This window comes from Typopeltis vanoorti, chromosome 13, assembly GCF_054136105.1.
Source record: "Typopeltis vanoorti isolate ZY-2024b chromosome 13, IOZ_Tvanoo_1.0, whole genome shotgun sequence".
NCBI classification, from domain to species: domain Eukaryota; kingdom Metazoa; phylum Arthropoda; class Arachnida; order Uropygi; family Thelyphonidae; genus Typopeltis; species Typopeltis vanoorti.
The window spans coordinates 103,856,188-103,880,498 of NC_143561.1; the positions used below are offsets into that span (position 1 = coordinate 103,856,188).

A 24,311-nucleotide genomic window follows, 5' to 3' on the forward strand; every position below is an offset into this window, starting at 1 on the left:
AAGGCTCTAGACTATGTAAAAAATAAATAAAATAAAAAAAAACTGAAAACAATCCTTAAACTACCACAGTACTAATGCTATAGGTTCACAACCTAGCATGTGGGAAACTCAAAAAATAAATATAAAGGAAATAAGAAAAATTTTACTGAAGTGATATCTTCACACTGGTTCATGACAGAAGATGATACAGGAAACATGAAATAGGAAGCCATCAGAATTTACTTGAGTGCAAAATAAAAATTAGTAATAACCTGAAAAGAAAAATGTGTATAAACATTTCAAAAAAAGAATCAAAGTTGAGCAGTTTTGAAAAACTGGCTACTCAAATACACATTTTTTGCATTTTTTTTTTTTTTTTTTGAGAAAGTGAAATGCTAAAAATAAAAACCAAACTTTAGAGAACTATTCTCCTTATTCATGATCTAGGCTATAATCCATTTTGGCATTTAAAGGACTATGAATACATTCTTCTGTTAGGTCTTCCTATACCTTCAAGTTTTATATTTAATCAGTAGCATTTCTTTTCCATTTGTTGTTTATGTTCTTTATAATTCTTCTAGTGTTTTTATGTTATTACACTTAATTGCAATTAATTTATTTCATTATTGTATATTCTATCCATTCTAGTATACACTAAAAAAATTTCATCGCAGTTTTTTTTTATTATACTTTCAAGTTTTATTTTTCTCTCCATTCAACTTTTTGCAACAAAAAGGCAAATGAAAGGGAAGCACAATTAAAATTTTATGAAGTCATAGTAATACCACCAATATTATATTTCAACAAGTAATTCTAGATCAAGTAACACATTTTCAGTATTTACGATGTCACATCACGTAGCATCTAATAGTACCACAGATTACATGAAAACAGTGAAATTTATTATATACATCATTCTAATTCAAATGTTATATCACATCCTAAATATCCAAAATGTTACTTGGTCTATAGTTTACAATTAGAAATCTGCTAAAGCACCAAATACTGAATATTCCATTATAAATTAGGCCAAAGAACTGAATTTTCTGCTGAGGTATACTGAATTAAATTTTATAAAAAAAAAAAAAAAATGTTTTCAGAGTAAAAAATACAATCATTAAATTAAAAATGTTAATGGATTTTTGTTGAAAAGAATTGCTTATAAAATTTAATTTAATTTAGTATGCTTTGGCTGAATATTCAGTGCTGCAGTCAAATTGAAGAATGAAGAAATACTAAAAAATGTGAATAGATGAAGTAATAATACTTCATCTATTCACCTAACCACATAATCATGAAAAAGCAAAAAAAAAATTAAATTAAAAAGAATGCTTATGAGAATATAATCCTTGACAATGGATTTGCCATAGCTTGGATCCTCTAAGCAATTCAGAAAGCAATCTAGTATTAATTTCTTCCTTCATCATCAAATTTCTGATATGTATCCTCAGGGGTGTACACAATATTCTGGTGGTATGATATGAAAAGTATGCATCATTACCAACTTCTCATCAACAATTTTCCTCCAAATGTCACCTGTCATAACTCCAATATCACAGGATCATATATTTCTTCTATGGCATTTCTTACTGTATCAATCCATCTAGATCTTGTTTTTCTTCTGGGTCTTTTTTCCTGCCATCCTGGCAAAAAAAAACACATGCTTTGTTAGCCTGTCCTCTCCCATTCTGTTTAAGTGACCATACCACCAGAAATCAGTGCTTCTCACACATTCCTGAATGATAACACTGTCAAGTTCCTTCCTTTAATATCTTCATTTTTAAGATGGCACTGCCACTGACGACACCTGCTCACTCACTTAAATTTTTCTCAGAACTCTCATGTCTTTGATCAAGTTGTTTATTTCTAATCCAGCTCTCAGATCCATCAATTAAAATTAGTTTGAACACTGTCTAGTATACAGCTAGTTTAATGTCGATTAATTTCTCTCTTATTTCATATCAATTAATTCAATGCCTTCCACTACCACCTTTGCTAATTACGTTTGTCCATATTTAGTTTGTCATTTTAACTAAAAATTGTGTGTAAATAGCTGAAATGTAGGCACAAATTTCTTCCTTCTTTCTTATGGGGCAATATTCAAAGAACCACTTTCAAAAGTCCACATGCTGTCTGAATAAAACAGAATATCATATTGAAAAGAAAGGTGTGCAAAGAAGTTTTAAAATGAGCAAAAATTGAGCAACTTTACGAGATTCTACAAATTTGAATCTACAAATATGTATGTATTTGTAGATTCAAATACATACATACTTATTATACAAACATTATTCAAGAAAAAATCAAAGCATTTGAAAACAAGAGCTAACCTTAGAGATTATACGGCAAATCCTGAAGAAAATACTTACTGACTCAGCTGAAGGCATGTGGCAAGGTTATTGTCAACAATAGAGAAATCAAAACCCCATGGTGGACTCAGGAAGTTAAAGAGGCAGTCAAGGAAAATAGGAAAACAACTAAAATAAAAGTTCCTGGCATGTTAGTCAGCATGTGCTCAGAGAGAATACAGAGAAAAATATAAGAAAGTAAAGCAATGTGCAAAAAAGGCATGGGGAAAATTTGGATAAGAACAGAGAAAATAAATATCAGGAAAGTGAAAAAATATTCTGGAGACTAGTGAAAAAACTTAAAAATTAATGTAAGAGAAATCAGAAATGAAAACAGAAGATAAAGACATTCTAGATATCTGGAGTAATTACTTTGAAAGACTGCTAAATGACAAGCAGTGACAGCACAGTGATAAAAAACATTCAAGAGGAATGCAATCAGGAGCACCTATCAGTACTTGAATTAGGAAAAAGCAAATAAAAAACCTTAAATGTGGAAAGGCAGTTGGAATAGATAATTCTGTCAAAGGGTCAAATTAACATCCATCTATAAAAAGGGAAATAAAACTGAATTTCTATACTGGGTGTTCCTGGCAAGATTTGTGTAAGCAAATGACCTGGATGATATACTTTTGCAAAGTGCACTGAGCGTGAATTTTGCAAAAGTATATCATCCAGGTGTTGACATTGAAAAAAATGAAGGAACCATTAGTTTATACGGGAATTGTAATGAATGAAGTGGAGGTGAATAATCTATTACAGAACCTTAATGTGAATAAATCTGTGGGATTAGATGGTATACCGGCACGGGTCTTGCATGAAGCGGCAAGGAACTATCAGTGATCTTGACCATGTTGTTTAATCTGAGTATTGGGTCTGGTTTAGTCCCAAAGGCGTGGAAAGAGGGGAAAATAGTTTCACTGCATAAAGGAGGATCCAAGACTATGGTAGCAAATTGCCGACCAATCAGCATATCAGGAGTCGTTGTCAAGGTCTTGGAGAAAGTAGTCAAGGGAAAAATACAGGAATGGAGGGACAGCATGGCTTTGTGAAGGTAGATCATGCCTCAGTAACTTGCTCAAGTTTTATAACAAGGTGATGGCAGAACTGGATAAGGGAAATGGGTTTACAGTGATGATGCTGGACCTGGCAAAGGCGTTTGACAGGATACCACATGGAATTCGAATCCGTAAACTGCAACATATGGGAATGGCTATAGGGTTGGCTTGATGGATAGGTGGGTGGTTGACGGAGAGATATCAAAGAGTAGTTTATTCAAGAGTAGAGTCCAAAAGACGGCCTGTGACTAGTGGTGTGCTGCAGGGTTCTGTTCTTGGATCACTGCTGTTTAATCTGTTCATTAACAATATAGGGAAGGATCTAAGTGGAACAGTTCATTTGTTCGCTGATGATGCAAAGTTGGGTAGGGCGATAGTGAATGCAAAAGATGTCAAAGTCTTCCAGGATGACTTAGATAGATTGGAGTTCTGGGCTAAGGAAAATGGATGTCAATTTAATGTGACAAAATGTAAGGTTATGCATTTTGGGGTGAAAAGATTAGCAGCAGTATACCACATTGGTGGAACTGTACTCCAAGAGATTGATGAGGCCAAGGACTTGGGAGTATTGGTGGATAGGGAGATGAAGTTTAGGGGGCACATTGCAAAAGTAGCTAAATCAGCTCATCAACTCACTTGGTTGTTGAAAAATACCTTGACGAGCAGAGACAAGCAAGTTATTGTACCTCTGTAGTTATTGTACCCGAGCCCTGATAAGACCTCATCTCGACTACTGTGCCCAGATTTGGTCACCTCGGTTCCTTCTTGATAGGGAGGAGGTGGAGAGGATCCAGAGGTGAGTGACTAAGATGATAGCAGGTCTATGGAATGAACCATATGAGAACAGGTTGAAGATTTGTGGGGTGCAGAAACTAGTTGATAGGCGGGAAAGGGGAGATATGATTGAGACATTCAAATTGCTAAAAGGATTCTATAGGATTAATTCAGAGGATATTTTTGAGATCAGGACTGGTGGTGAGAGAACTAGGGGACACCTATGGAAGCTGGGCAAGAGTGTGGTTAGCAGGGGTGTTAGAGCTGGGTTCTTTACTTTTAGAGTGGTAAATGAGTGGAATAAGCTGCCAGAGTCTGTTATGGGTGCTATGATAGTGAGCGAGTTCAAGGCAAGGTATGATAGATACTGTGAGAATGTCGAATAGTTGTGTGGACATGATGTTTAGGGCCTCCCTCAATGAGTCTAAGGACTCCCTGGAGTAGCCCGAAATAATAATAATAAGCATACTTGAGAAAAAGCTAAGAAAAATTGAAGAAGGTAAGCTTGAAGAAGAGAGCTGGGTTCAGGCTAAATAGAGGTTGTCAGAATCAGAATTTTGCCTTAAGACAAACAGCCAGGAAATAATGTGAATATAACAAGGATTGAAAAGGCATATAACATGGTGCAAAGGGATGCTATATTATACAGAGCAACAGGGACACTACATCAAGCAATGCATAGTCAGTCTATATTTGTGTTGTAAGTCAGCAGTTAGAATTGAAGAAGGTACAAGAATATGGTTTAGTGTTAAATCAGGTGTGAAACAAAGGTGCATATTATCTTTACTGTTATTCGTGAACTATATGGATCACATTATGAAAGCAAGTGACATTAAACCTGATAATATTATTATTATAGTTATCGAAAATTCTTTGAAAAAAACACTATTAGTAATATTATTATGTGACACTTGGAGTCCAATGACTCATCGAGGGAGGGTACCTCCACTACAACTCAAATTGAAGATGTTAATCTCAGCTCGTTACTTCATGCAGATATTATACTCCTAAACAAATCCAGTACAAGTCTGCAGGGTTCTCTAACTAAATTGAACAACTGCTGTAATAAATATGGTATAAAAATTAGCAATAAAAAAAAAAGACAATATCTATGAAAGGTTAGGTAGGTACATTGAAAAAAATCATCTTGAATGGAGAATTTATAGAACAAGCAAAACATTTCAGTAAATTAGCGAAACTAAATATGGAAATAGATAACAGAATTAGCAAACGCTGGTATGATAGGAAGTCAAATGAATAATTTATGTGAACTAAAACAGAAATCAGTCAAAAAAGACAATTTTAACTCATCGATCCAAGAGCTGAGTAGAACACTCGATCAGATTCTGGAGACCACGGATATGAGAGTTCTGAGAAAGATTAGGGGAGTGAATTTCATTTTAAGTATCATAAGACATCATCATCAGTACAGTTATTAAACAACAATAAGAATTACATTCAAAAACACATTAGTGCACATGCTTACATTGGAATCTCTCTATGTATACAGTAGCATTTAAGGATTAAAAAATGATTATGCATAGATTATGCATCCAATGTAAGCTTGCGCACTAATGTGTTTTTGAATGTAATTCCTATTGTTGTTTAATAACTGTACTGATGATGTCTTATGATACTTAAGATGAAATATTTACATATTATTGAAAAGTTAATTACTGTGGCATACATGTGAATTTATAGTTATGAATACTCCAGAGGTTTCTCTATATAAGAAAGCAAAAACATCATATAGCAAAGCCACTGGGAAGGTTTTGGATTAAAAATTTACTCTCCCAATTTTTCAAGTAGAAGTTGGTAAGGATAGGAGAAACTGGAGAGCCCATTGCTATCCCTTCAATTTAGTACTAGTTTTTTATTCCACTAAAATATCTAATAGAAATTTTGATGATAAAAATTCTAAGATGTTGGCTAGAGGAACGTAAATAAAGTGAAGCTATATCAAAATTTAATAGTAAATCTGTGAAAAAGTTTCAAATCCTTACTTTTTGATATAAAGCTGATAGCATTTATAATATAAGAATGGGAGATGAAGGGGAAAAGGAGGTTCAAAATTTTGTACAGGGGACTTTCTATACAATCTATGATGAAACATAGAGGATTCCCTGGTTTATGTAACTTAGGAAGTCCATAAATTCAGGATAGCCTTGCATGATGACTAAGTTTTTGAATTTTATCAAGATCAAATGAAAATGCATTGTCCAACAGGGAATTTAGTTTGTTAAACTGGCTCTTGGTTGGATCTCTGCCAATTAACACAAGTGTTTTGATCTCAAAGAGAGGACTAGATATAGAAGAGGACAGAGGGAATGAAATAGGAAGAGAGGTTTTCTAATGATATCAAAAGAAATGAAGTTAAAAAAAAACAGATTAGAAGCACATCAGGAGGATAATGATGAAGAGAACAGTTCATCTAAGGGCTATCTGGTGTAGGATAAAGGCCAACAAAATAAAATTTGTAGTTAATTACAGCTGTAGGAGGAATGAGGAATGGTCAGAAAGAGGGAAAGAAATGCCATTTATACAGCTGCTAAGAGATAATTACCTAAGATATGTAATGGCAAGAACCTGAAGTTTGAGAGTGCTTAATCTGGTGATAGCATCAGGTAACTCAGTGGCAACTGATGTAGTGAACACTACTCCCACTTTGAAGAAGCAATCATGTGGTCTTGATGTGGGAAAATTGCCAGACATGCAGAATTTTCTCTTCAGGGATGTTTGTGGAATTACACAGCATATGATTATGACAGGAATTAGCTTACAGCAGTAGCAAGGCATAAGAATTTGGAGGGAAGCAATGTTAGCAGTGCATGAGATATGATCAGGAATTTTGAAAAAGCAGTATCCAACTGTATATATCCAGAGTCAGATGGATAAGGAGTTAAATGGATGCATAGCATCATTAATCTTGTTGAAAGTTTATTTTTCACTTGGTTAGACTATAATAAATTTAGTTTAATCCTTTATCCAAGTGTGAGCAAACAAAGTTTGCGCCTGAAAGTATCTTCAGGACTGGGGTAAGGTAGTACAACACCAGGCAACTCGTTGCAAAGGTGGAGCAAGCTAACATCACTCCTATCTCAGTATCTCCCATAATGCAAAACACATTTCCTTGCAGATATGTATAATGTTATGCATTAAGGAAAGGGCTACTACCCAGACTAGTTTCGACCTTTATTGAGGTCTCTTCAGTGGGAGCCAGACCCAAGTGGAGATACAGGCAGAAGCATTAGCAAGGTCATCTCTACCTATTTATTTTGGTTAGACTATTATTATAGTCTAACCAAGTAAAAAATAAACTTTCAACATCTTTCTCTAAATCCAGAGTAATTTAATAAAAGGGTGGCACACCGTTTGGCAACTCCTATAGGTAGAGATGACCTTGCTAATGTTTCTGCCTGGTATCTCCACTTGGGCCTGGCTCCTTGGTGGAGGAGACCTCAATAAAAGTCGAAACTAGTCTGGGTAGTGGCCCTTCCCTTAATGCATAACATTATATATATCCACAAGGATATGTGTTTTGCATTATGGGAGATACTGAGATAGGAGTGATGTTAGCTTGCTCCACCTTTGCAACGAGTTGCCTGGTGTTGTACTACCTTACCCAAGTCCTGAAGATACTTTCAGGTGCAAACTTTGTTTGCTCACACTTGGATAAAGGATTAAACTAAATTTATTATAGCATCATTAATCAGAGTTGCAGAAAAAGTAATATGAGCAGTACAAGACAGGCAAGAAGGGTTGCCTATATGGTATAGAAGTATAATTATTTCTCTAATAATTAGCTCAAAGCTAGGCTGATGAGATCAAAAGAAATCCCAAAGATTCGACTATTCAGTCTTAGAAGGCTTCCCCTCATAGGAAATTAGGTTTTCAGTTTAATCTTTTCCACTTATTTTTGTGCAAATTTGTATGTGTTTGCAATTTTAATACTGTTTCCCTGACAATGTCTCAGTGACTGAAATATAGAAGTGATTAAATGTGTTGTTTAATTCATTTATATGTGCTATATCCATTCAATTAAACCTTAAAATGAGTTCAAATTAGTACATAAGTCTAATTAGTCAATTGTTAATACTACATGGAGTAGGGGCAGAACACAAAGCTACACAATACAATATGGTAAGTGGAAACTTCATTTATAAAGGAAATTAAACTGGCTAGCCTTCTCAAAAAGGTGTAGCGACACTGGAATTATTCTTACGTGTGAATTGAAAATTAAATTTCACTCTTCCAAAGCTCTTCGTATCTACAGGGGCACTAGTTTGCTTTACAGTGCGAGCATATCAGTGCAACACATGCTACTCTACCTGTTATCAACAATGCCATTAACTGTCTCTAAGCAGAAGTGTCATCAGTTCTTAATCCTGAAGTTTGGTCTGTTCTCTGTAATAGATCAGATAAATTGGCCCATAAAGAATTTCTAAAATTAAAGGAGAATCATATTAATAAATATAACAATCTGTGTAGATATTTTTCTCAGCTACAGTCAACTGTTTCAAGCAGTCATAAACTTTCATCTAGAAGGCTTGACGAAACAACTGTTAGTGTCCTTAGTCTTGGCCACAACTTCGCAGTAGCTCCACATCAAGTTCCATTTTAGACTTTGTGCAGCGTATAGAACATGGTATTTGCAACTTGCCTCCTGCCATCACTTTGACATCTAGAAGAAATCTCTCTAATAGCCAACTTCTCTCTTTCTGTAAACTAAGCAATCACTAAAGCCAACAAGGGTAATTCTACTGTGGTCATCAATGCCGGTGAATATAATCAGAAAATGAATGTACTACTCAAAGACTGCACTACTTATAAACCACTGGATTATCATAAACCCCTCTAATTCTCAAAAGAAAACATTAAGTTCTTAAAAAAATCTTGGTCTCCTGAAATAGTTAAAAAACCTCAAACCATTTATTCTCCCCTCTCCCATATATACAGATTGCCACAAATTCATAAACCCAACAATTCTCTCCATCCCATAGTAGATGCTACTGACTCCCCCTTGTTTTAAGTTAGCCAAACAATTAGCTAACTCCTTAATCCCACTTACAGGTCATTCTTCTTTTATTAAATCCCAATCATTTCGAATCTTTAATCCAAAATTTAGTTTCAGATAATAATGATATCATAAGCTTTGATGTCACCTCTCTTTTTACCAATATCTCTCTCTCTCTCTTTCTGAAACTTTAAATTTACAAAAAAAATATTTTCTCCCTTATGTGACTGAACTTTTTAATTTTACTATTCATTCTGGCTACTTCACTTGGAAAGATACTATTATAAACAAAATGAGGATACAGACATTGGCTCCCCCACCTCTAGCTAATTATTATATGAAGCATTTTGAAAAACATACTCTTGATACTACTTTCTCAAACCTTCTATCTCACTAAGATACATTGATGATATGTCTGGCCACATGGCTCAGACACATTAGACTCCTCCCTCCCCCATCCCAACAGACAGCACCACAGTCCACTTCACTATGGAAAAGAAAATAAGAATAGTCTGCCATTTCTTGATACTCTAATCACTCATCTTCTCAATTTGTTGTTTTAAGGATACTTGCGACATAAGACTGAATGATATAATCACGTAATCACAAGAAAGATATTTATTTAACCAAATATTTCGGTCTGGAAATAGCAGACCATCGTCGGTGGTATTACAAGAACAGTTTAAAAAATATACAAGCTAGAATACTAACAATAGATCGTTGAAATTAGAACATGCCGCGTGATGTTATATCACTAAGTATGAAACGAAATATTTTGAAGTAGAAACATGATTGAATTTGCTATTAAAAAAAAAAAAAAAAAAAAAAAAAATTAATGAGTAATCTTGATTAGGCTTTCCCAGATTTTTGATATAGATATGCAGTCATTACGATTCAGGTTGGGATGATGGAGCAAGGCCTCCACGCTTTCCTTGAACAAATGTTCGAACCTATAACGGGATCTATGTAAGAGGCGCGTTTTGGACCAAAGGATGCTGTGGTCAGTTTCAATCCCGTGTTGAGCCAAACCAGACTTTTCAGGTTTATTGTGAAGAATGGATGATTGATGTTCTTGGATTCTTTTTTCAAGAGAACGTCCAGTCTGTCCAAAGTAAGAGAGATCACAGTTGCAAGGAATTTGATAAACTCCAGGAAGAGATAAAGTTGAGCGTTTGTCTTTAGGAGAAGGAAAATGAGAAGACAATTTGTTAATAGGAGAATACGTAGCTATTAAATCATATTTAATAGCTACGTATTAGAACATGCCGCGTGATATAACATCACGCGGCATGTTCTAATTTCAACGATCTATTGTTAGTATTCTAGCTTGTATATTTTTTAAACTGTTCTTGTAATACCACCGACGATGGTCTGCTATTTCCAGACCGAAATATTTGGTTAAATAAATATCTTTCTTGTGATTACGTGATTATATCATCCATCTTCTCAATGTTACCCTTTCTTTCCCGGTTTATAGAAAACTCACCCACACAGATAGATACATACACCAACTCTCTCATCATCCCTCTCAACAATATGGTGTTATCAAAACACTTGTTAATAGATCCTCCAATCTCTGTTCTACCAAGGCTGAACTTACAGCTGAATTCTCCTTTATTCACCAGACTTTCCTGTCCAATGGTGACAATAACAAAAAGATCCACAAATTAATTGTTCCTCCAATCTCTCTCTCAACGAGCTCACTATAGTAATGCTATCACTGTTCCTTATATCCAGGCAATTTAAAAAAAAAAAAAAAAAAAAAAAGCCAGAACCTTAAAAAAGTACAGTCTATGACTGCATTCAACCCTTATCAGAAGCTGGCCACCCTCACCTGCTCTCCCAAGGATCCTTCTACAAAGATCCTTGTTCCTGCAACATTTCCTATTATGGTCAAATTGGGAGAACTGCAAAGCTAAGCTTGAACTACTTGGCGATCAGTGCCACAGCACAAGTGCATCCTTGCCTGCCAATGACTCCGTGATCTAATTGCATCAATGGTACGAGCGAAGCTGAAAACAAGAAATTAAAGGCTGTTATTTTGAACTTTCCAACAGAAATTGGCAAATCTCCAAAAGATGACAAGCAAATTAGCAGGAGAATGCAACTTTGATTCTAGATACATCATCAGGTGCCATCATTTCAAACTCATAAATAAAAGAAAGGATGGAACAAACTTTACACACCTCGTGACAGTGACTTGTGACACACTGACAAGCACATCTAAACTAATAACAAGTTCAGGGACACTTGCCCCTAATCACGCATATGTGCTTGATCTGACCTAACTTTTGTCCAGAGAGAAAAAGGATGTCAACTTCAAAAACAATTCAAGAAAATGCCAAAATGGAGACAACAGTTGGGCCATCAACTACAAACAAGCTAAATTGGTGCAAAAATCAAGTGATGCCACTAGTAGCCACCATGAAGACCAGTATGCAGGCACTGCACAGGAAACATAGAAGACACTTACGGTCAAATATATTCCCCACAGATCCTTGCATATCCACTTCACTAACATTTGTGGCCTCAACTCCAACCTTAATAGTGTCCACTATCATCTCCGGTCTACCAAAACCCCACTTACTTTTTTTTGGCAGAAACTCAAATGTCACCTCCCCCAAGCACTATTCATCTCAACCTTCCGAACTACATCTCTTTAACTCCTTTTGACCCAAGATGGCGTCTACATATATATTTGCTCTGACATACCAGAGAGCACCCAACCTAGAATCACCCAACTTTGACCTTCTTTGGTTGAAAATAGAAAGAGAGAGAGAGAGAGAGAGAGACAGATAATTCAATTTAAAAATAAAACAATTATACAGAATAGAGCCTCCATAGATCAGCTGATATTGACAATGTCCTTTGAGTGGAAAGACCAGGGTTTGAATCCCATCCAGGATGAGAAGAACCTTTATTTGGGGTTTTCAACTGCAGGTGAGCAACTATATCTAGTCTCATATGGAGGTGGTAGGATTTTTACCCTGCCAAAAATGGGCCAGAAGTACACATACAGGGTGTTCGGGATAAATTTGACAGTTTCGTAAGGAAAAAGAAAATCTTCTTTGTATCTATTAAATTTAATGAATTGACAAAAAAACATTACAGGCAGAGTTAATTACAATACTATCAACAAGATTTACTCAAAATAACCACCATTAGCATCGATCACAGCTTCAATTCTGCTTCGGAACCTCGAACAAGCTGATGCTACAGTCTCCCTGGGAAGGGCCGCAAAAACTGTTTTAATTTTATCCATTAACTGGGCTTTTGTATTACTGGAAGTGCGATTGGTGTCTTTTTCAACTGCGCCCCATACAAAATAATCCATGGGGTTAAGGTCTGGGGAGTTTGGAGGCCAAACATTTGGACTGGTGAAGTCGTAGAAATTTTCAGACAACCATTTTTGACTTTTCCCAGAGGTGTGGCAAGGGGCCGAATCCTGCTGCCATACATACGGCCTACCATTGGCTACCCTTGTTATCCAGGGCTTGACTACAGTTAGCAACTCCACGAACAAAGCCCGAATTCCAATGCCAGGGTTCTTCAACACCTGTTCCTGCAGATTTGCGAGGAATTCTGCTGTACGAACGCAATCAGATCGTCTGCTAGGGATCTTTCTTCTTGCTACATCCTCGTAGTCACCATTGCAAGTCTCTAGTTCATGCCTGATTGTTTTTACTGTATTCAGGGAGCATTGGGCAGCAGTCGTAATATCCTTATTTTGATGGCGGGCACGAATCATCATGATACAAGTTATTCTCTTCCATGATTCAGGTGGGTTCCAGCTATCCATCCTTTCTGACATCTTGTATATGAATGAAGAAGGGTCCAAACTTTTAAATGAAGAGAAGTGTGTGTTAATACATGTAACTTACGGAAAAATATAATTAATTATAAATATGTCAAATTTATCCCGAACACCCTGTACAGTTTACAGAGATAGCAGATAACGCTTACAGGATTAACCACCCTATCATTAGCAGTAATCATGTTTCAAAGAAGCTACATAGCAGTAAAACACGAAGTCAAACACAAAAAAAAAAAAGGAAGATGGGATACAGAAATAGCTCTTTGGGTCAGGCATCTCCCCTCACCCCCTCCTCCTTATATGTATATATAATTTATAAAATGTCTGTGGAGACAAAACTTGACATATTCAATCCAGGAATCAACCATGGAAATTGGTACCAACAGATTTGACTAATCCTCTGGAAAAGTGTGCATTTTGAAATCAAGGATCTCAAAGTGTACACTTTTCCAGAGAAACTGTTGAGCAATCTGATTTTGAGGTTTCCCACAAAAAAAAAAAAAAAAAAAAAAAAGAGCAGCGGCAGCAATGTTCTTGTACATAGTCACAATAAAGAACAATGAAAATCCATAGTTGTTCTTTCCACTGTACCTTATTCTAAATGTACTTAAGTCTCTGTTCAAGCAACATGATGCATTAATGATTATACTCAAGCTTTACCGCATAATGATGATGATGAACAGGAACACAATTATTTTTGGAACATTCCAATGTTTCTATTTGATAGTTGTTAGGACCATGAATATATTATAAGGTTTTTCCTTCATTTGTCAACCACAATGTTCAGATCACATCGCATCAACTTTTCCATGGGATTTTCAAAATAGCAAAAACCGAAAAAATCAATATCCCTTCTTTGTATTTATTTTTAAGGCCATTCTTGGCAATTCTCCCTTCCCTTTTTATATATCTCCATTCCTTTTTAACTTCTAGGTTGGAAAAAGTATTCTTTTTTTTTTTTTTTTTGAATTAATGCTCTTCCCATTTTTCAATATAGCATAGCATATTCTGTACTTTCAATCACTGTGAATGTGTGAATGATGTCCTGACATTAAATAACATGAACAGCAAAGGGCATTTTAGCAATATCAGAGAAAAATCAATGTTTATCAGTGGTACAATTCAGAGGAGGCTTCTCTTTTATTTGATGCCTATATAATATAATTTGCAGTAAATGTCTAAAAGTATTTTTAGTTCTAATAATGTAAAGAGATAAAGTAAGTACACTGTTAATTCTCATTCTTGCTACAAAATGTAGCTTATCATCATTGACTACTCATATTGTGAAGGATGGTTAGGCTCAACAGCCTTGCTAGTTTTCTATCAATAGTGAATCTACAAATTAGAATGTAAATTCTAATTTGTAGATAAGAAAAAAATTATATAAATATTAAACTGATACAGTTTTAAGCTATCCTGTAAGAACAATATTCCATTGGAAAGTGAATCAACAAGAACTACTGCTTCATTCTCTTTACAACAGAATACTGTTCTGACAAGACAACTTAGAAATGTATCAGCATTATACTTAATATATTTTTCTTATTCTTGTCCAAGAATTCTATGGACAACTTTTACTGTTGGTAGACAAATTATGCAAAAATGTTTCAATGAATTTGTACAACTTTACGACATCAGTGAAATTATACCAAATACAGGTTGAGGAAATATTTTTTTAAATTGTTCAAGATGAGTCATGTAAAGAGATTAGCTATTAACATAATAACTTATGTGAAATAGTCTAACTTCAACTAGCTAATTAAACTTTCCTCTATATGTGAAAGAACCTGAATTTATGACAAACTATAATTTTAATAATATCCAGAGAAAATTTCAGTTTTAATTGTTTAAGATTACCTTATAATGGTGATCAAAATGTGCCATTACATTGTTTTTGGTTTTATATGTTTAATTTGGAAATAAAATCTGAAGTGTTTGTAATATATGAAGGATATGCTCCTGTGATATGATATATGAAGGATATGCTCCTACATATAGATGAGTATATGGTGATTATAATTATTGGCACATTGATAAAATAATCAGGGGTAAAGAAGTACGAGTTTCATGTATTTCAGACAATCTATAAATTCTTGGTTATTTGTGAAAAGCGTGAAGCCAAGAAAAGGAAGTTTTATTCCAACATTGACACTGTTGAAAATTTCATGTAGCTTTTTACCTGTGTTTGGTAGGATTAGCAGAAAGCAATTTATAAGTGGCTTTATCTTTGTAATAAGAGAGACATTTTCTATGAAACACCAAGGAATTTTTGAACAGTCATTCTTCCTTTGTTAGCCTTAGTAATAAACATTTTTGTTTGAATATAAATAGCTAAAAATAAAGTTTTTGTAATGTTTATGTTTAAAATACTGGCTCTATACAAAATCTGTACAATACACATATTTAATAGGTAATTCTATTTTGAGGAAGGGATGGGAGAGAAAATTTGATTTCAATTTTATAGCAGATTCATGTTTTTTTAACAAATACAAATGGATTCTGATATGCATTTAAAAAAAAAAAATCACAACTACTTCATATTCAAATACTCAGGTAAAAAATCACCTTTCTTCCTAAAGCTGCCAAATTTTCTGTTAGTTCAACCATATGTATTGAGCCACTCTTAAGTCGTGTTGGAATTGTTAAAGTTTCCAGGACAGCTGCCAAGATTGCACTTGTATGGTAAGGTAAATCAGCCTATTAATATAAAAATATTAATATAACAGTTAAAGAGAGAGAAGGAAAAAAATATATAAACATAAGTGAACATCATCTATGCATATTTGAAATTTTTTTTCAAATACTATAGTTTTACTACACAGAATTCCAAGAAAAAAAAAATAAGCAGAAAATCTTGTAGGGCATGAACTTTATGTTCTAGAAATGAGGGATGGATTACTTATTTCCCCCAAAAGGGAAAATTTCACCTATCCTGAGTTTTTCCACTGTTTCAACATTCTCGTATGGAGAAGCCTCACTGTTAAAATGCCTGTTCTGCACTACCTGCAAATAATATGATAAAAAAAAACACTTCCATAAGCAAAATAATTAAACAGGATGGGAGCCTCATAAAAACAAATTTCAAATGAAGAGAGGTTTTATACCACTCTTTGAAGAAATACCAATGAGCATTAAGAGGGTGGTACAGAGGAAGCTACAAGTTGGATGAAAACTTTTCCTTCTTTCAGGAAACAAGAAATCCATTTCTGAAACTTAAGGCTACTTAACCTCATAACCCCAAAGGTCTCGAACTCTGATGTATTCTCCCCTCAGCTAGTGATGCATGAGAATGCGTCACTGGCTAAGAGGAGGAGGATGCCTCAGATTAAAATTATTTAATGCCTCAAGAATTTTAATCTGGTCAAAATTAGTGACATTTACCTAGGTCTTTTCCATGAACATTATACTATGTCAATTCCAACAAATTAAAGTGAATAAGAAAATATTATGCAGGGGTTTGAACTATTTACATCTTTTTGCAGGGTGCTTAAGGGTCAAAGCTGTATAAGTGAGAAGAGACCTCCAAGTAGCCTTTTAAGTAATGCACAGATCTGAGCAGGACTTCTGACCTAATATCCAATCCTCACCTTCTTGTGGTGCACCCTGAGATTTAGCTGACCAAACAGTATTGCAATTGGCTTAAACCACAGTGTGAAATGATGGTACAACATGACAGAATTTCATGCCAGCTGCGGCACTGCAGGGTTAAACAAGACCCCTGTTGTTTTGGTCAAAGAACCAGTGTGAACAGTGGAAAAACAGCTACTAGAAAAAATCCCAGAACACATCCCAACTCAACAGCAGCAGAGTTGAAGACTGGTACTATCAGCATAAGAAGCATCAAGATCAGTCAACATATCAAATTACAGATCTGGATCCCACCAACTCACAAAAGAATAAGGTAAGCAAATTATTAAAGAGTCACTTTCTGGTCTAAAGAAACAGTTAACAAACTCAAGCCCTCTCATGTTAAAACACCCAGGATATATGGAGCACCAAAAATTCAAAAACAAGGTACACCCTTATGGACTATTGTGGATAGTATAAACAGTCCCACGTATAAACTTGCTAGACATTAACCAAGCTACTAGCCACTCTCATAAACAATTCTCCCTCTTTTGTTAAAAATTCTACCCACCTAAAAAGTATTTTAGAAAACCATACCTTAAAACGTTCAGACATAATGGTGAGTTTTGATATCATCTCACTGTTCACAAATGTACTGTTAATTGAAACCCTTGATTTACAAAAGTCACACTTTCCCCTGATATATTTCAACTATTTAAATTCACAGTACAGGCAGGTTATTTTACATGTAAAGAGAAAATATACAAACAATTAGATGGAACAGCAATGGGCTTCCCCCCCCCCTTTCTCTCCTTTTAGTGGACTTCTACATAGAACACTTGGAAAAGCCAGCTATCAACACTTCCAGGTTCAAATCAAGGCTTTGGCTATGCTATGTTGATGATGTGCTTGCTATTTGGCCTCATGGCCCAGACACATTGGATATATTCTTAGCACATTTAAATAGCCAACATCCAATAATCCACTTTACAATGGAACTGGAAACTAATGACTGTGTACCCTTCCTGGATACACTAATCACACATCTTCCAGATGGTTCCTTATCTTGGTTTATAAAAAATCCACACATACAGGGAGATTTACACAAAGAATCACACCATTTACCCATCTCAACAATAGGGTATCCTAAAAACACTAACCCACAGAGCTAGAGCGATTTGTTCTGATGACATTGCTCTCACTGCTGAACTCACTCACTTACCTTCTTGGCCAATGGCTAAAATCCCCATAAGATAGACAAAATACTAAATGCTCCCCAGAAATCCTGTCCCCACTGTCTATCACCAAAGACTACAAAACTGTTGATGTTTATAATATTACTTGTAAACATTAACTACACACCATATTCAAACTGTATATGAAATTGGCAACTCTCGTCTGTTCACCCAAGGACAGAATTTCTCCTTTATCACATCCAGGAGTCTCTGAGGTGCCCTGTTTGTGTGATCGAGCTTACTACGGACAGACAGGAAGAGCTGTGGCCATCTGCCTCAGTGAACATAAAAAATACATCCTGCACTATCAAAAGTCAGATCTAGCAGACCACGATTTAGATACCCATGCAGAGTATCAATCATTTAGATCATTTAGATCTCAATCAGCAATGAGGCACAGGATCAATTGGAAAAAAAACAAAAGTGCTGTGCAAAAGCTTTTATAAGTCAGAGAAGTTGTTCCTGGAATCAACAAAAGCCTTTGCCTCATTGCTGTATAGCTGTATAAATTTACCAAAGATTTGGGAGACAGTCATCTTAAGACCAAATTAATACCTGCTTTCACTCTCTCTGGTTTCCCCCCCCCCCCCAACATAGATGGCACCTAATTAGGACTTCAGTCTTTGTGTTGTATGTTACAATTGTTCAAACTAGTCCCCTGTTATACTGGATTGTGGTTGTCTCACATACTGTGACAAACTGTTTTTGTGCTCTGAAGATGCTGGATAGAATATCAGCAATGAGTCAATAAATAGTTATTTTCTTATCAGTCTGCGTTCTCATCTATACTGTTAAAATTAATCAACATGAATGACGAGCACATAAGCCTTTCCACACGTTGGAGGAAAATTGTCGATCAGAAGTTAGCAATGGTGTAACATTTTCATGTAGTACTATCATAATTATCCTATACACCTCCTGAGGTTACATATCAGGAATTTGATGATGATGATAATCTTCTTACATCCATATTATGCTTGCAATTATGACTTGTTCACACTTGTGGAGTAGTTTTATTCAAAACTTTCAGCATAATGTCTGTTATAACATTCTTCTGTTCTTTGATAAATATGAATATTTATCAAAGAACAGAATATGAGAATAAGAATATGAGTATTTTTGAATTCAACACACTGTTTAGTGATAAGATAGGTTCTTGATATACTGAAAACAAATGCTCAAGGATTGAAGGTTCTAAGCAGTGAAAGAAACAAACCAAAGTAAATAAAATACGTGAACTATAGTTATCATGTGGTTTCAATTTACTGACAAGCTGATGGAGAACAACTAATGTGTGATGGCACATTGGTTATTCATCAGAATGCACTAGTGATATGTTAGTTTATGCAGAAGAACTAATGAGCTGAAATATCACTTGCATATCCAAAATTTTTAAATTAAAGACAACTTTTTGCAAATTTTTCAGGAAAAAACTCAAGGCTATATTAAGCAAAACATGTTCTATTCGGTACTTTCAGACAATTTTGTTACCCCCCCCCTTTCTCTCTTTAATCGAATCTAGTACGTTGTTATTATCTAAGCATCCAGAAATTCAAGGACTCATCATGAGAGACCATACATCATCAACACATGCTGTCATATTGTAAAATTCGATGTAGCTTAAAAATACCAAAGTGCTTTACCTCGATTTTACAGAGGTCAAGTCTCATGAGAACTGTAAATAACCTTGTTTGTTTCTATGTATATTTTTCTAAATATTAATGCAGTTAACCCTATGGGAAGTGACTGTATTTACTGTTTTAATGTCAAAAACAAAGGCAATGCTTTGCCATCGGAACTTTGTATATAGCTATGTGTAAGAACACAAGAAAGTTGTTTACAGTTATGTGCATGAGAAAGTTGTTTGTGAGCTCTGTGCATAACACCTTTAAAGTTAGTATCTAACAGTGCCGCTAGGTTTAGAGAAGTTTCCGCTGCCCAACAAGACAAGGAAAATATCAAAGAGGTCCACTAGTTTTAGAGACGTTTCTGCTGCCCGGCAAAATACGATCAAAAGAGTGCACGGAGGAGAACAAAGAGCGAGTCGAACTTAAAAGAAGATGAAAGGGTCATGCTGAATTCTTAGGGGTTTACAACCCTTGGTGCAAGGTGTTGAGAAGGTGAAAATAAAAGAGGACTGAGCCGAACATCAAGAGGCAGTCTCCAGCAGAGAAAGGGGAGAGGCAGTCGGAACCACAGCAGAGGAGAGTCAGAACCAGAGCAGTCAGTGACAGAGAAAAGAGGAGAGGCAAGGCCCCAGTTACTAAGCTTCGGTAACAGCCTTTCACCTTGCGAGAGAGAGCAAGGTGAAAGGCTGTTACCGAAGAGAGCCAGAGCCAGTCGGTGGCAGTTACGGTCATCGACAGTTAAAAGCAGAAGTTCCCGAAGTAGGATCCAGAGGAGAATTTGGCCGTATGCTGAAACCTCTTGCATGTGCTATTCGAGTACCGCAGATTGCAGTCCAAAAGCCCGCCAATATCCCTACGTGATACAAATGAAGCAAGACACTCCTGAAGGAAGCCTAAAACTCAAGATGAAAGAAATGCCAAAAAAACTTTAGTGCAAGACTCTTGACTGAATATGCGATATATAGCCTCTGTAAGTTTCATCTTTTGTGCATTTTCTCTTATAATCTACGAGATATGTTATATATGGACTGTTAAGAATTAGTGTAACAGTAATAAGAAGTGTCCATAAGAGAGTCAATTGTTAGAAGTTGTTTTGGAGTTAGAGATTATTTAGTGTTGAAGTAAAAGGGTTCTAATTTTATGCTAAAGATTTTTATAGATGGGTAGAGAAAGCAATCTCCATGTCGTTTGTTTCATGTATATTTCATATTAATGTAAATAAATGTGTTTTAATTATTTGTTAAAAGAGTGCTGCCTGATCCTTTATTTTACAATACACTGTTTCTAAAAATAATCGGACTTGTGAGAGGGAAACAACTAAGGCATTAAAAGCGCAGTTTAATTACTTAAGAACCACGACTGTTTATGTAAACTTTGTTGAAGGAATTTATGCTAGTAAGAGAGAGAGAGATCTACCAGACGTTTTATTGAGTCTTATGCTGAATATTGATATATTTGATGGCGGAGTCTAACAAATAAATTTTACAGTGTTCATAGGCATACGACTAGTAAATAAGGAAGGTGGATAAACATAATATGCAGAAGATTAAGTGAGAAAGGTTACAAGAGGAAAAGCGTGCTAATTAGTAATCAAGAATAGAAGAAGATATTACAATAACGCAGCAGACAGCTTTCGTTACAATATCTTGTCTTACTAATTCACATTTAATGTACTAATAACTTCAACGTGTAAATTGTTCCATTTGCTCACTGCTCTGTCAGAGAAATATCTAGCACCTACCACATTCTTTACTGAACAAAAACTTAACTTTCATGGATGCCACCTGTCTCCTCTCCCCACCTACCACATAACAAATTTCATCAGACATCCAGAAATTTATACACCTCTATCATATCATCCCTCTTTACCAGGATCTGCAGTCCATATACCTTCAACCCATCCTTGTAATCTGCATTCTACAATCTAGATATCATCCTTGCAACTCTTTGATGCAATCTTTCAACAGTGTTCTTCAGGTTCTTCAACAGTGTTCAACAGGTTCCTTCTCAGAACCTGTTTCACACCAAAAAATGCCAAATTCCAAGGAGGAAACCTCTCGACATTTCCAAGTTTTTTTTTTCCAAACAAAGAGCATCATAGCATTACTATAACACACACACACACACACACACACACAACACACGAGAGTGGTCTGAAAATTTCTCGGCTAACAATGAAAAAACAAATTTATAATTTCTAAATTATTTTTATTTGTAAACATAATCTCCCTTTAGACTAATACATTTATTCCAGCGATGCTCCAGCACCATTATCCCATCCCTGTAGTGGTTCTCAGTAAGATCTGCAAAATACCCCTCTACAGCTGCAATCACCTCTTGATTCGAAGAAAAACGCCGACCAGCGAGAAAAAGTTTTAGTTTTGGTAAGATATAGAAGTCAGAGGGAGCCAAATCTGGGGAACAGAGTGGATGTTCCAACAATTCATGGAGCAGATCCCTTAATTTTCCCATTGCCAAAACATCTTTGTGGGCAGGTGCATTGTTCTGATGAAAGATGATTTTTTTCTTTTGTAAACCGGGTCTTTTCTCACAAATTTTTTCGTTTAGTCTGGTTAAAAGATCAGACTAATATTCCCCAGTTATTGTTTTACCCTTTTCAAGATAATTAATAATCAAAATGCTTTTAGCATCACAAAACAACGATGCTATGACCTTTCCTGCTGATGGAACCAACTTTGTCTTCTTTGGCACTGAACAACCAACTTTTAACTGTTGTTTGGATTCTGGTGTGTAATGGTGAATCAAAGTCTCATCCACAGTAATAAATAGATGCACAAAATCAGTTTTATTCTTGTTAAAATGCTCCAAGCACTGTTCAGAGATTTTCATGCAAGCGCATTTTTGATATGCTGTGAGCAAGCGTGGCACCCATCTTGCACAAAGCTTTTCATTTGCAATTCTTCATGCAAAATATATCCTACACGTTCTTTTGAAATACTTATAGTATCAGCAATTTCACGCACTTTGACTCACCGGTCATCCAATACTATATCGTGCACTTGATCAATGATTTCTGGTGTTATTATACTATTTGGATGTCCTTCATGTGGATCATCTTCAAGGCTGGTATGGCTACATTTAAACTCGGTAGCCCATTTCTTAATTGTCGAAAACAAAGGAGAAGAGTGCCCATAAACTTTTATGAACTACAAATGAATTTCTTTTGGCTTTAAACCTTCTTTTACAAAGAATTTTATAACCGTATGATATTCAATGTTATCCATTTCAAAGAATACAGAAAACACTTTTGCTTCAGACAACTGAACTTTAAACAGCTGTATAAAACAAACTACTTGATAGAATGACTTGCAATTTCATATGGATGCTTATGACAAATGTACCAACTTAGAAAAAAAAAAATCTTGCCAATAATGTTGCCATCTATGGTCGAGGCAGAGAACTTTTCAGACCACCCTCGTGTATATATATGTATATATATATATATATATATATATATATATGAATTGTTTGAGAGTTGAGGATGTATATTATTTTTTTGAACATAACAAAACAAGAGATTTTTTTTTTTTATTTGTGCAATAAATTTTTGCAGTAACTGTATATCAAAGCAATGCTGATGACCAAATGATATTACTTGTAAAATTCATCAATTTCAGAAGTGATATATATAACTGCTTCAAGAAGTTCCAGTTTTTCCTTTAGCAAACAGAAAACTGGACTTGAAACATATATGGGTTGCACAGCCTAATCCAAACAAGCTTAATCAGTCTGTTTAATTCTCTGCAGTGGTGGGAATTTTGGTTTGGTTTGGTTTTAGCTAGAATTAAGACTGCAGCAACTAAAACTGAGGCTAGTGTATCATATCGGTTAATTGTACATTCTCTAGCTTGTTTACAGGACGGAGAGCCTGAGCTACTGAGAGGAAAAACTCTGCTACCCATAAGTGGCAGGTTTTTAATCTTACCTTCAACCTCACAACCTACAAAGGCACATTTCACAACCAAAGCTTTTTCCCAACAAGAGTGGAATATCGTCATATAGCAAATTATATCTCTGAATTCAATGTACAACAACACAATGGCACACAACTTAACAGGTGTCAATCTAGGAATCATGTATTTTATATAACAAAACACTAGTCTTTCGCTTTAAATTAAGATCATTCTATCTACAGCAATTCAAGTTTTATATGCATCATCATCATCAAATTCTTGCCATGTACCCTCAACGGGTGTACAGGATAAGACAGTACATGAAAAATTTACATCACTACTAACTTCCTATCTATAATTTTCCTCCAAATCAGTCTGTTACCTGTCAAGACTCCAACATTGTCAGATCTTATATTTCTACTTCTAAGGCACGTTTTACCATATCAATCCACCTATGTCTTTTTCCTGCCAACCTGGCAGAGAACACTTGTTTTGCTAATCTTTCCTCTCCCATTCTATTTAAGTGACCATACCACCTGAGATTAGCTCTGCTAACTCATTCCTGGATGCTGACAATGTCAAGTTCTTTCCTAATATCCTAGTTTTTAATATGATATTGCCATTGAAGCCATCTGTTCATGCCTCTAATCTTTCTCAGGACTCTCATATCTGCGATCTCTAGTCTTTGGTCAAGTATTTTACTTCTGACCCAGCTCTCAGATCCATAAGTTAAAATTGGCCTGAATACTGTCTTGTATACAGCTAATTTAGTGTTTTGGCTAATTTCTTTCTTATTCCATATAAATTTATTCAGTTGACTTCCTACCATACCAGCTTTGTTGATTCTGTTGTCTATTTCCATATTTAATTTACCATTTTCACTAACAATCGTGCCTAAGTAGATGAAATGTTTCAGTTGTTCTATGGTTCCCCATTCACAATGCAGTGTTGATATTTTCAATGCTTCTGCCTATTTTCAT

The 24,311-nt window shown here is 35.3% G+C and overlaps 1 protein-coding gene across 2 annotated transcripts in view; it reads right to left on the reverse strand.

Moving 5' to 3' along the window:
• The window catches only part of mst (misato mitochondrial distribution and morphology regulator), a 211,210-nt gene that overhangs the window by 46,205 nt on the left and 140,694 nt on the right, over positions 1-24,311 (reverse strand). For both annotated transcript variants that reach the window (XM_090402942.1, XM_090402943.1), the window contains exon 10: positions 15,553-15,684. In XM_090402942.1, the coding sequence (XP_090259068.1) occupies positions 15,553-15,684 (132 nt within the window). The remainder of the gene's footprint in view (positions 1-15,552; positions 15,685-24,311) is intronic.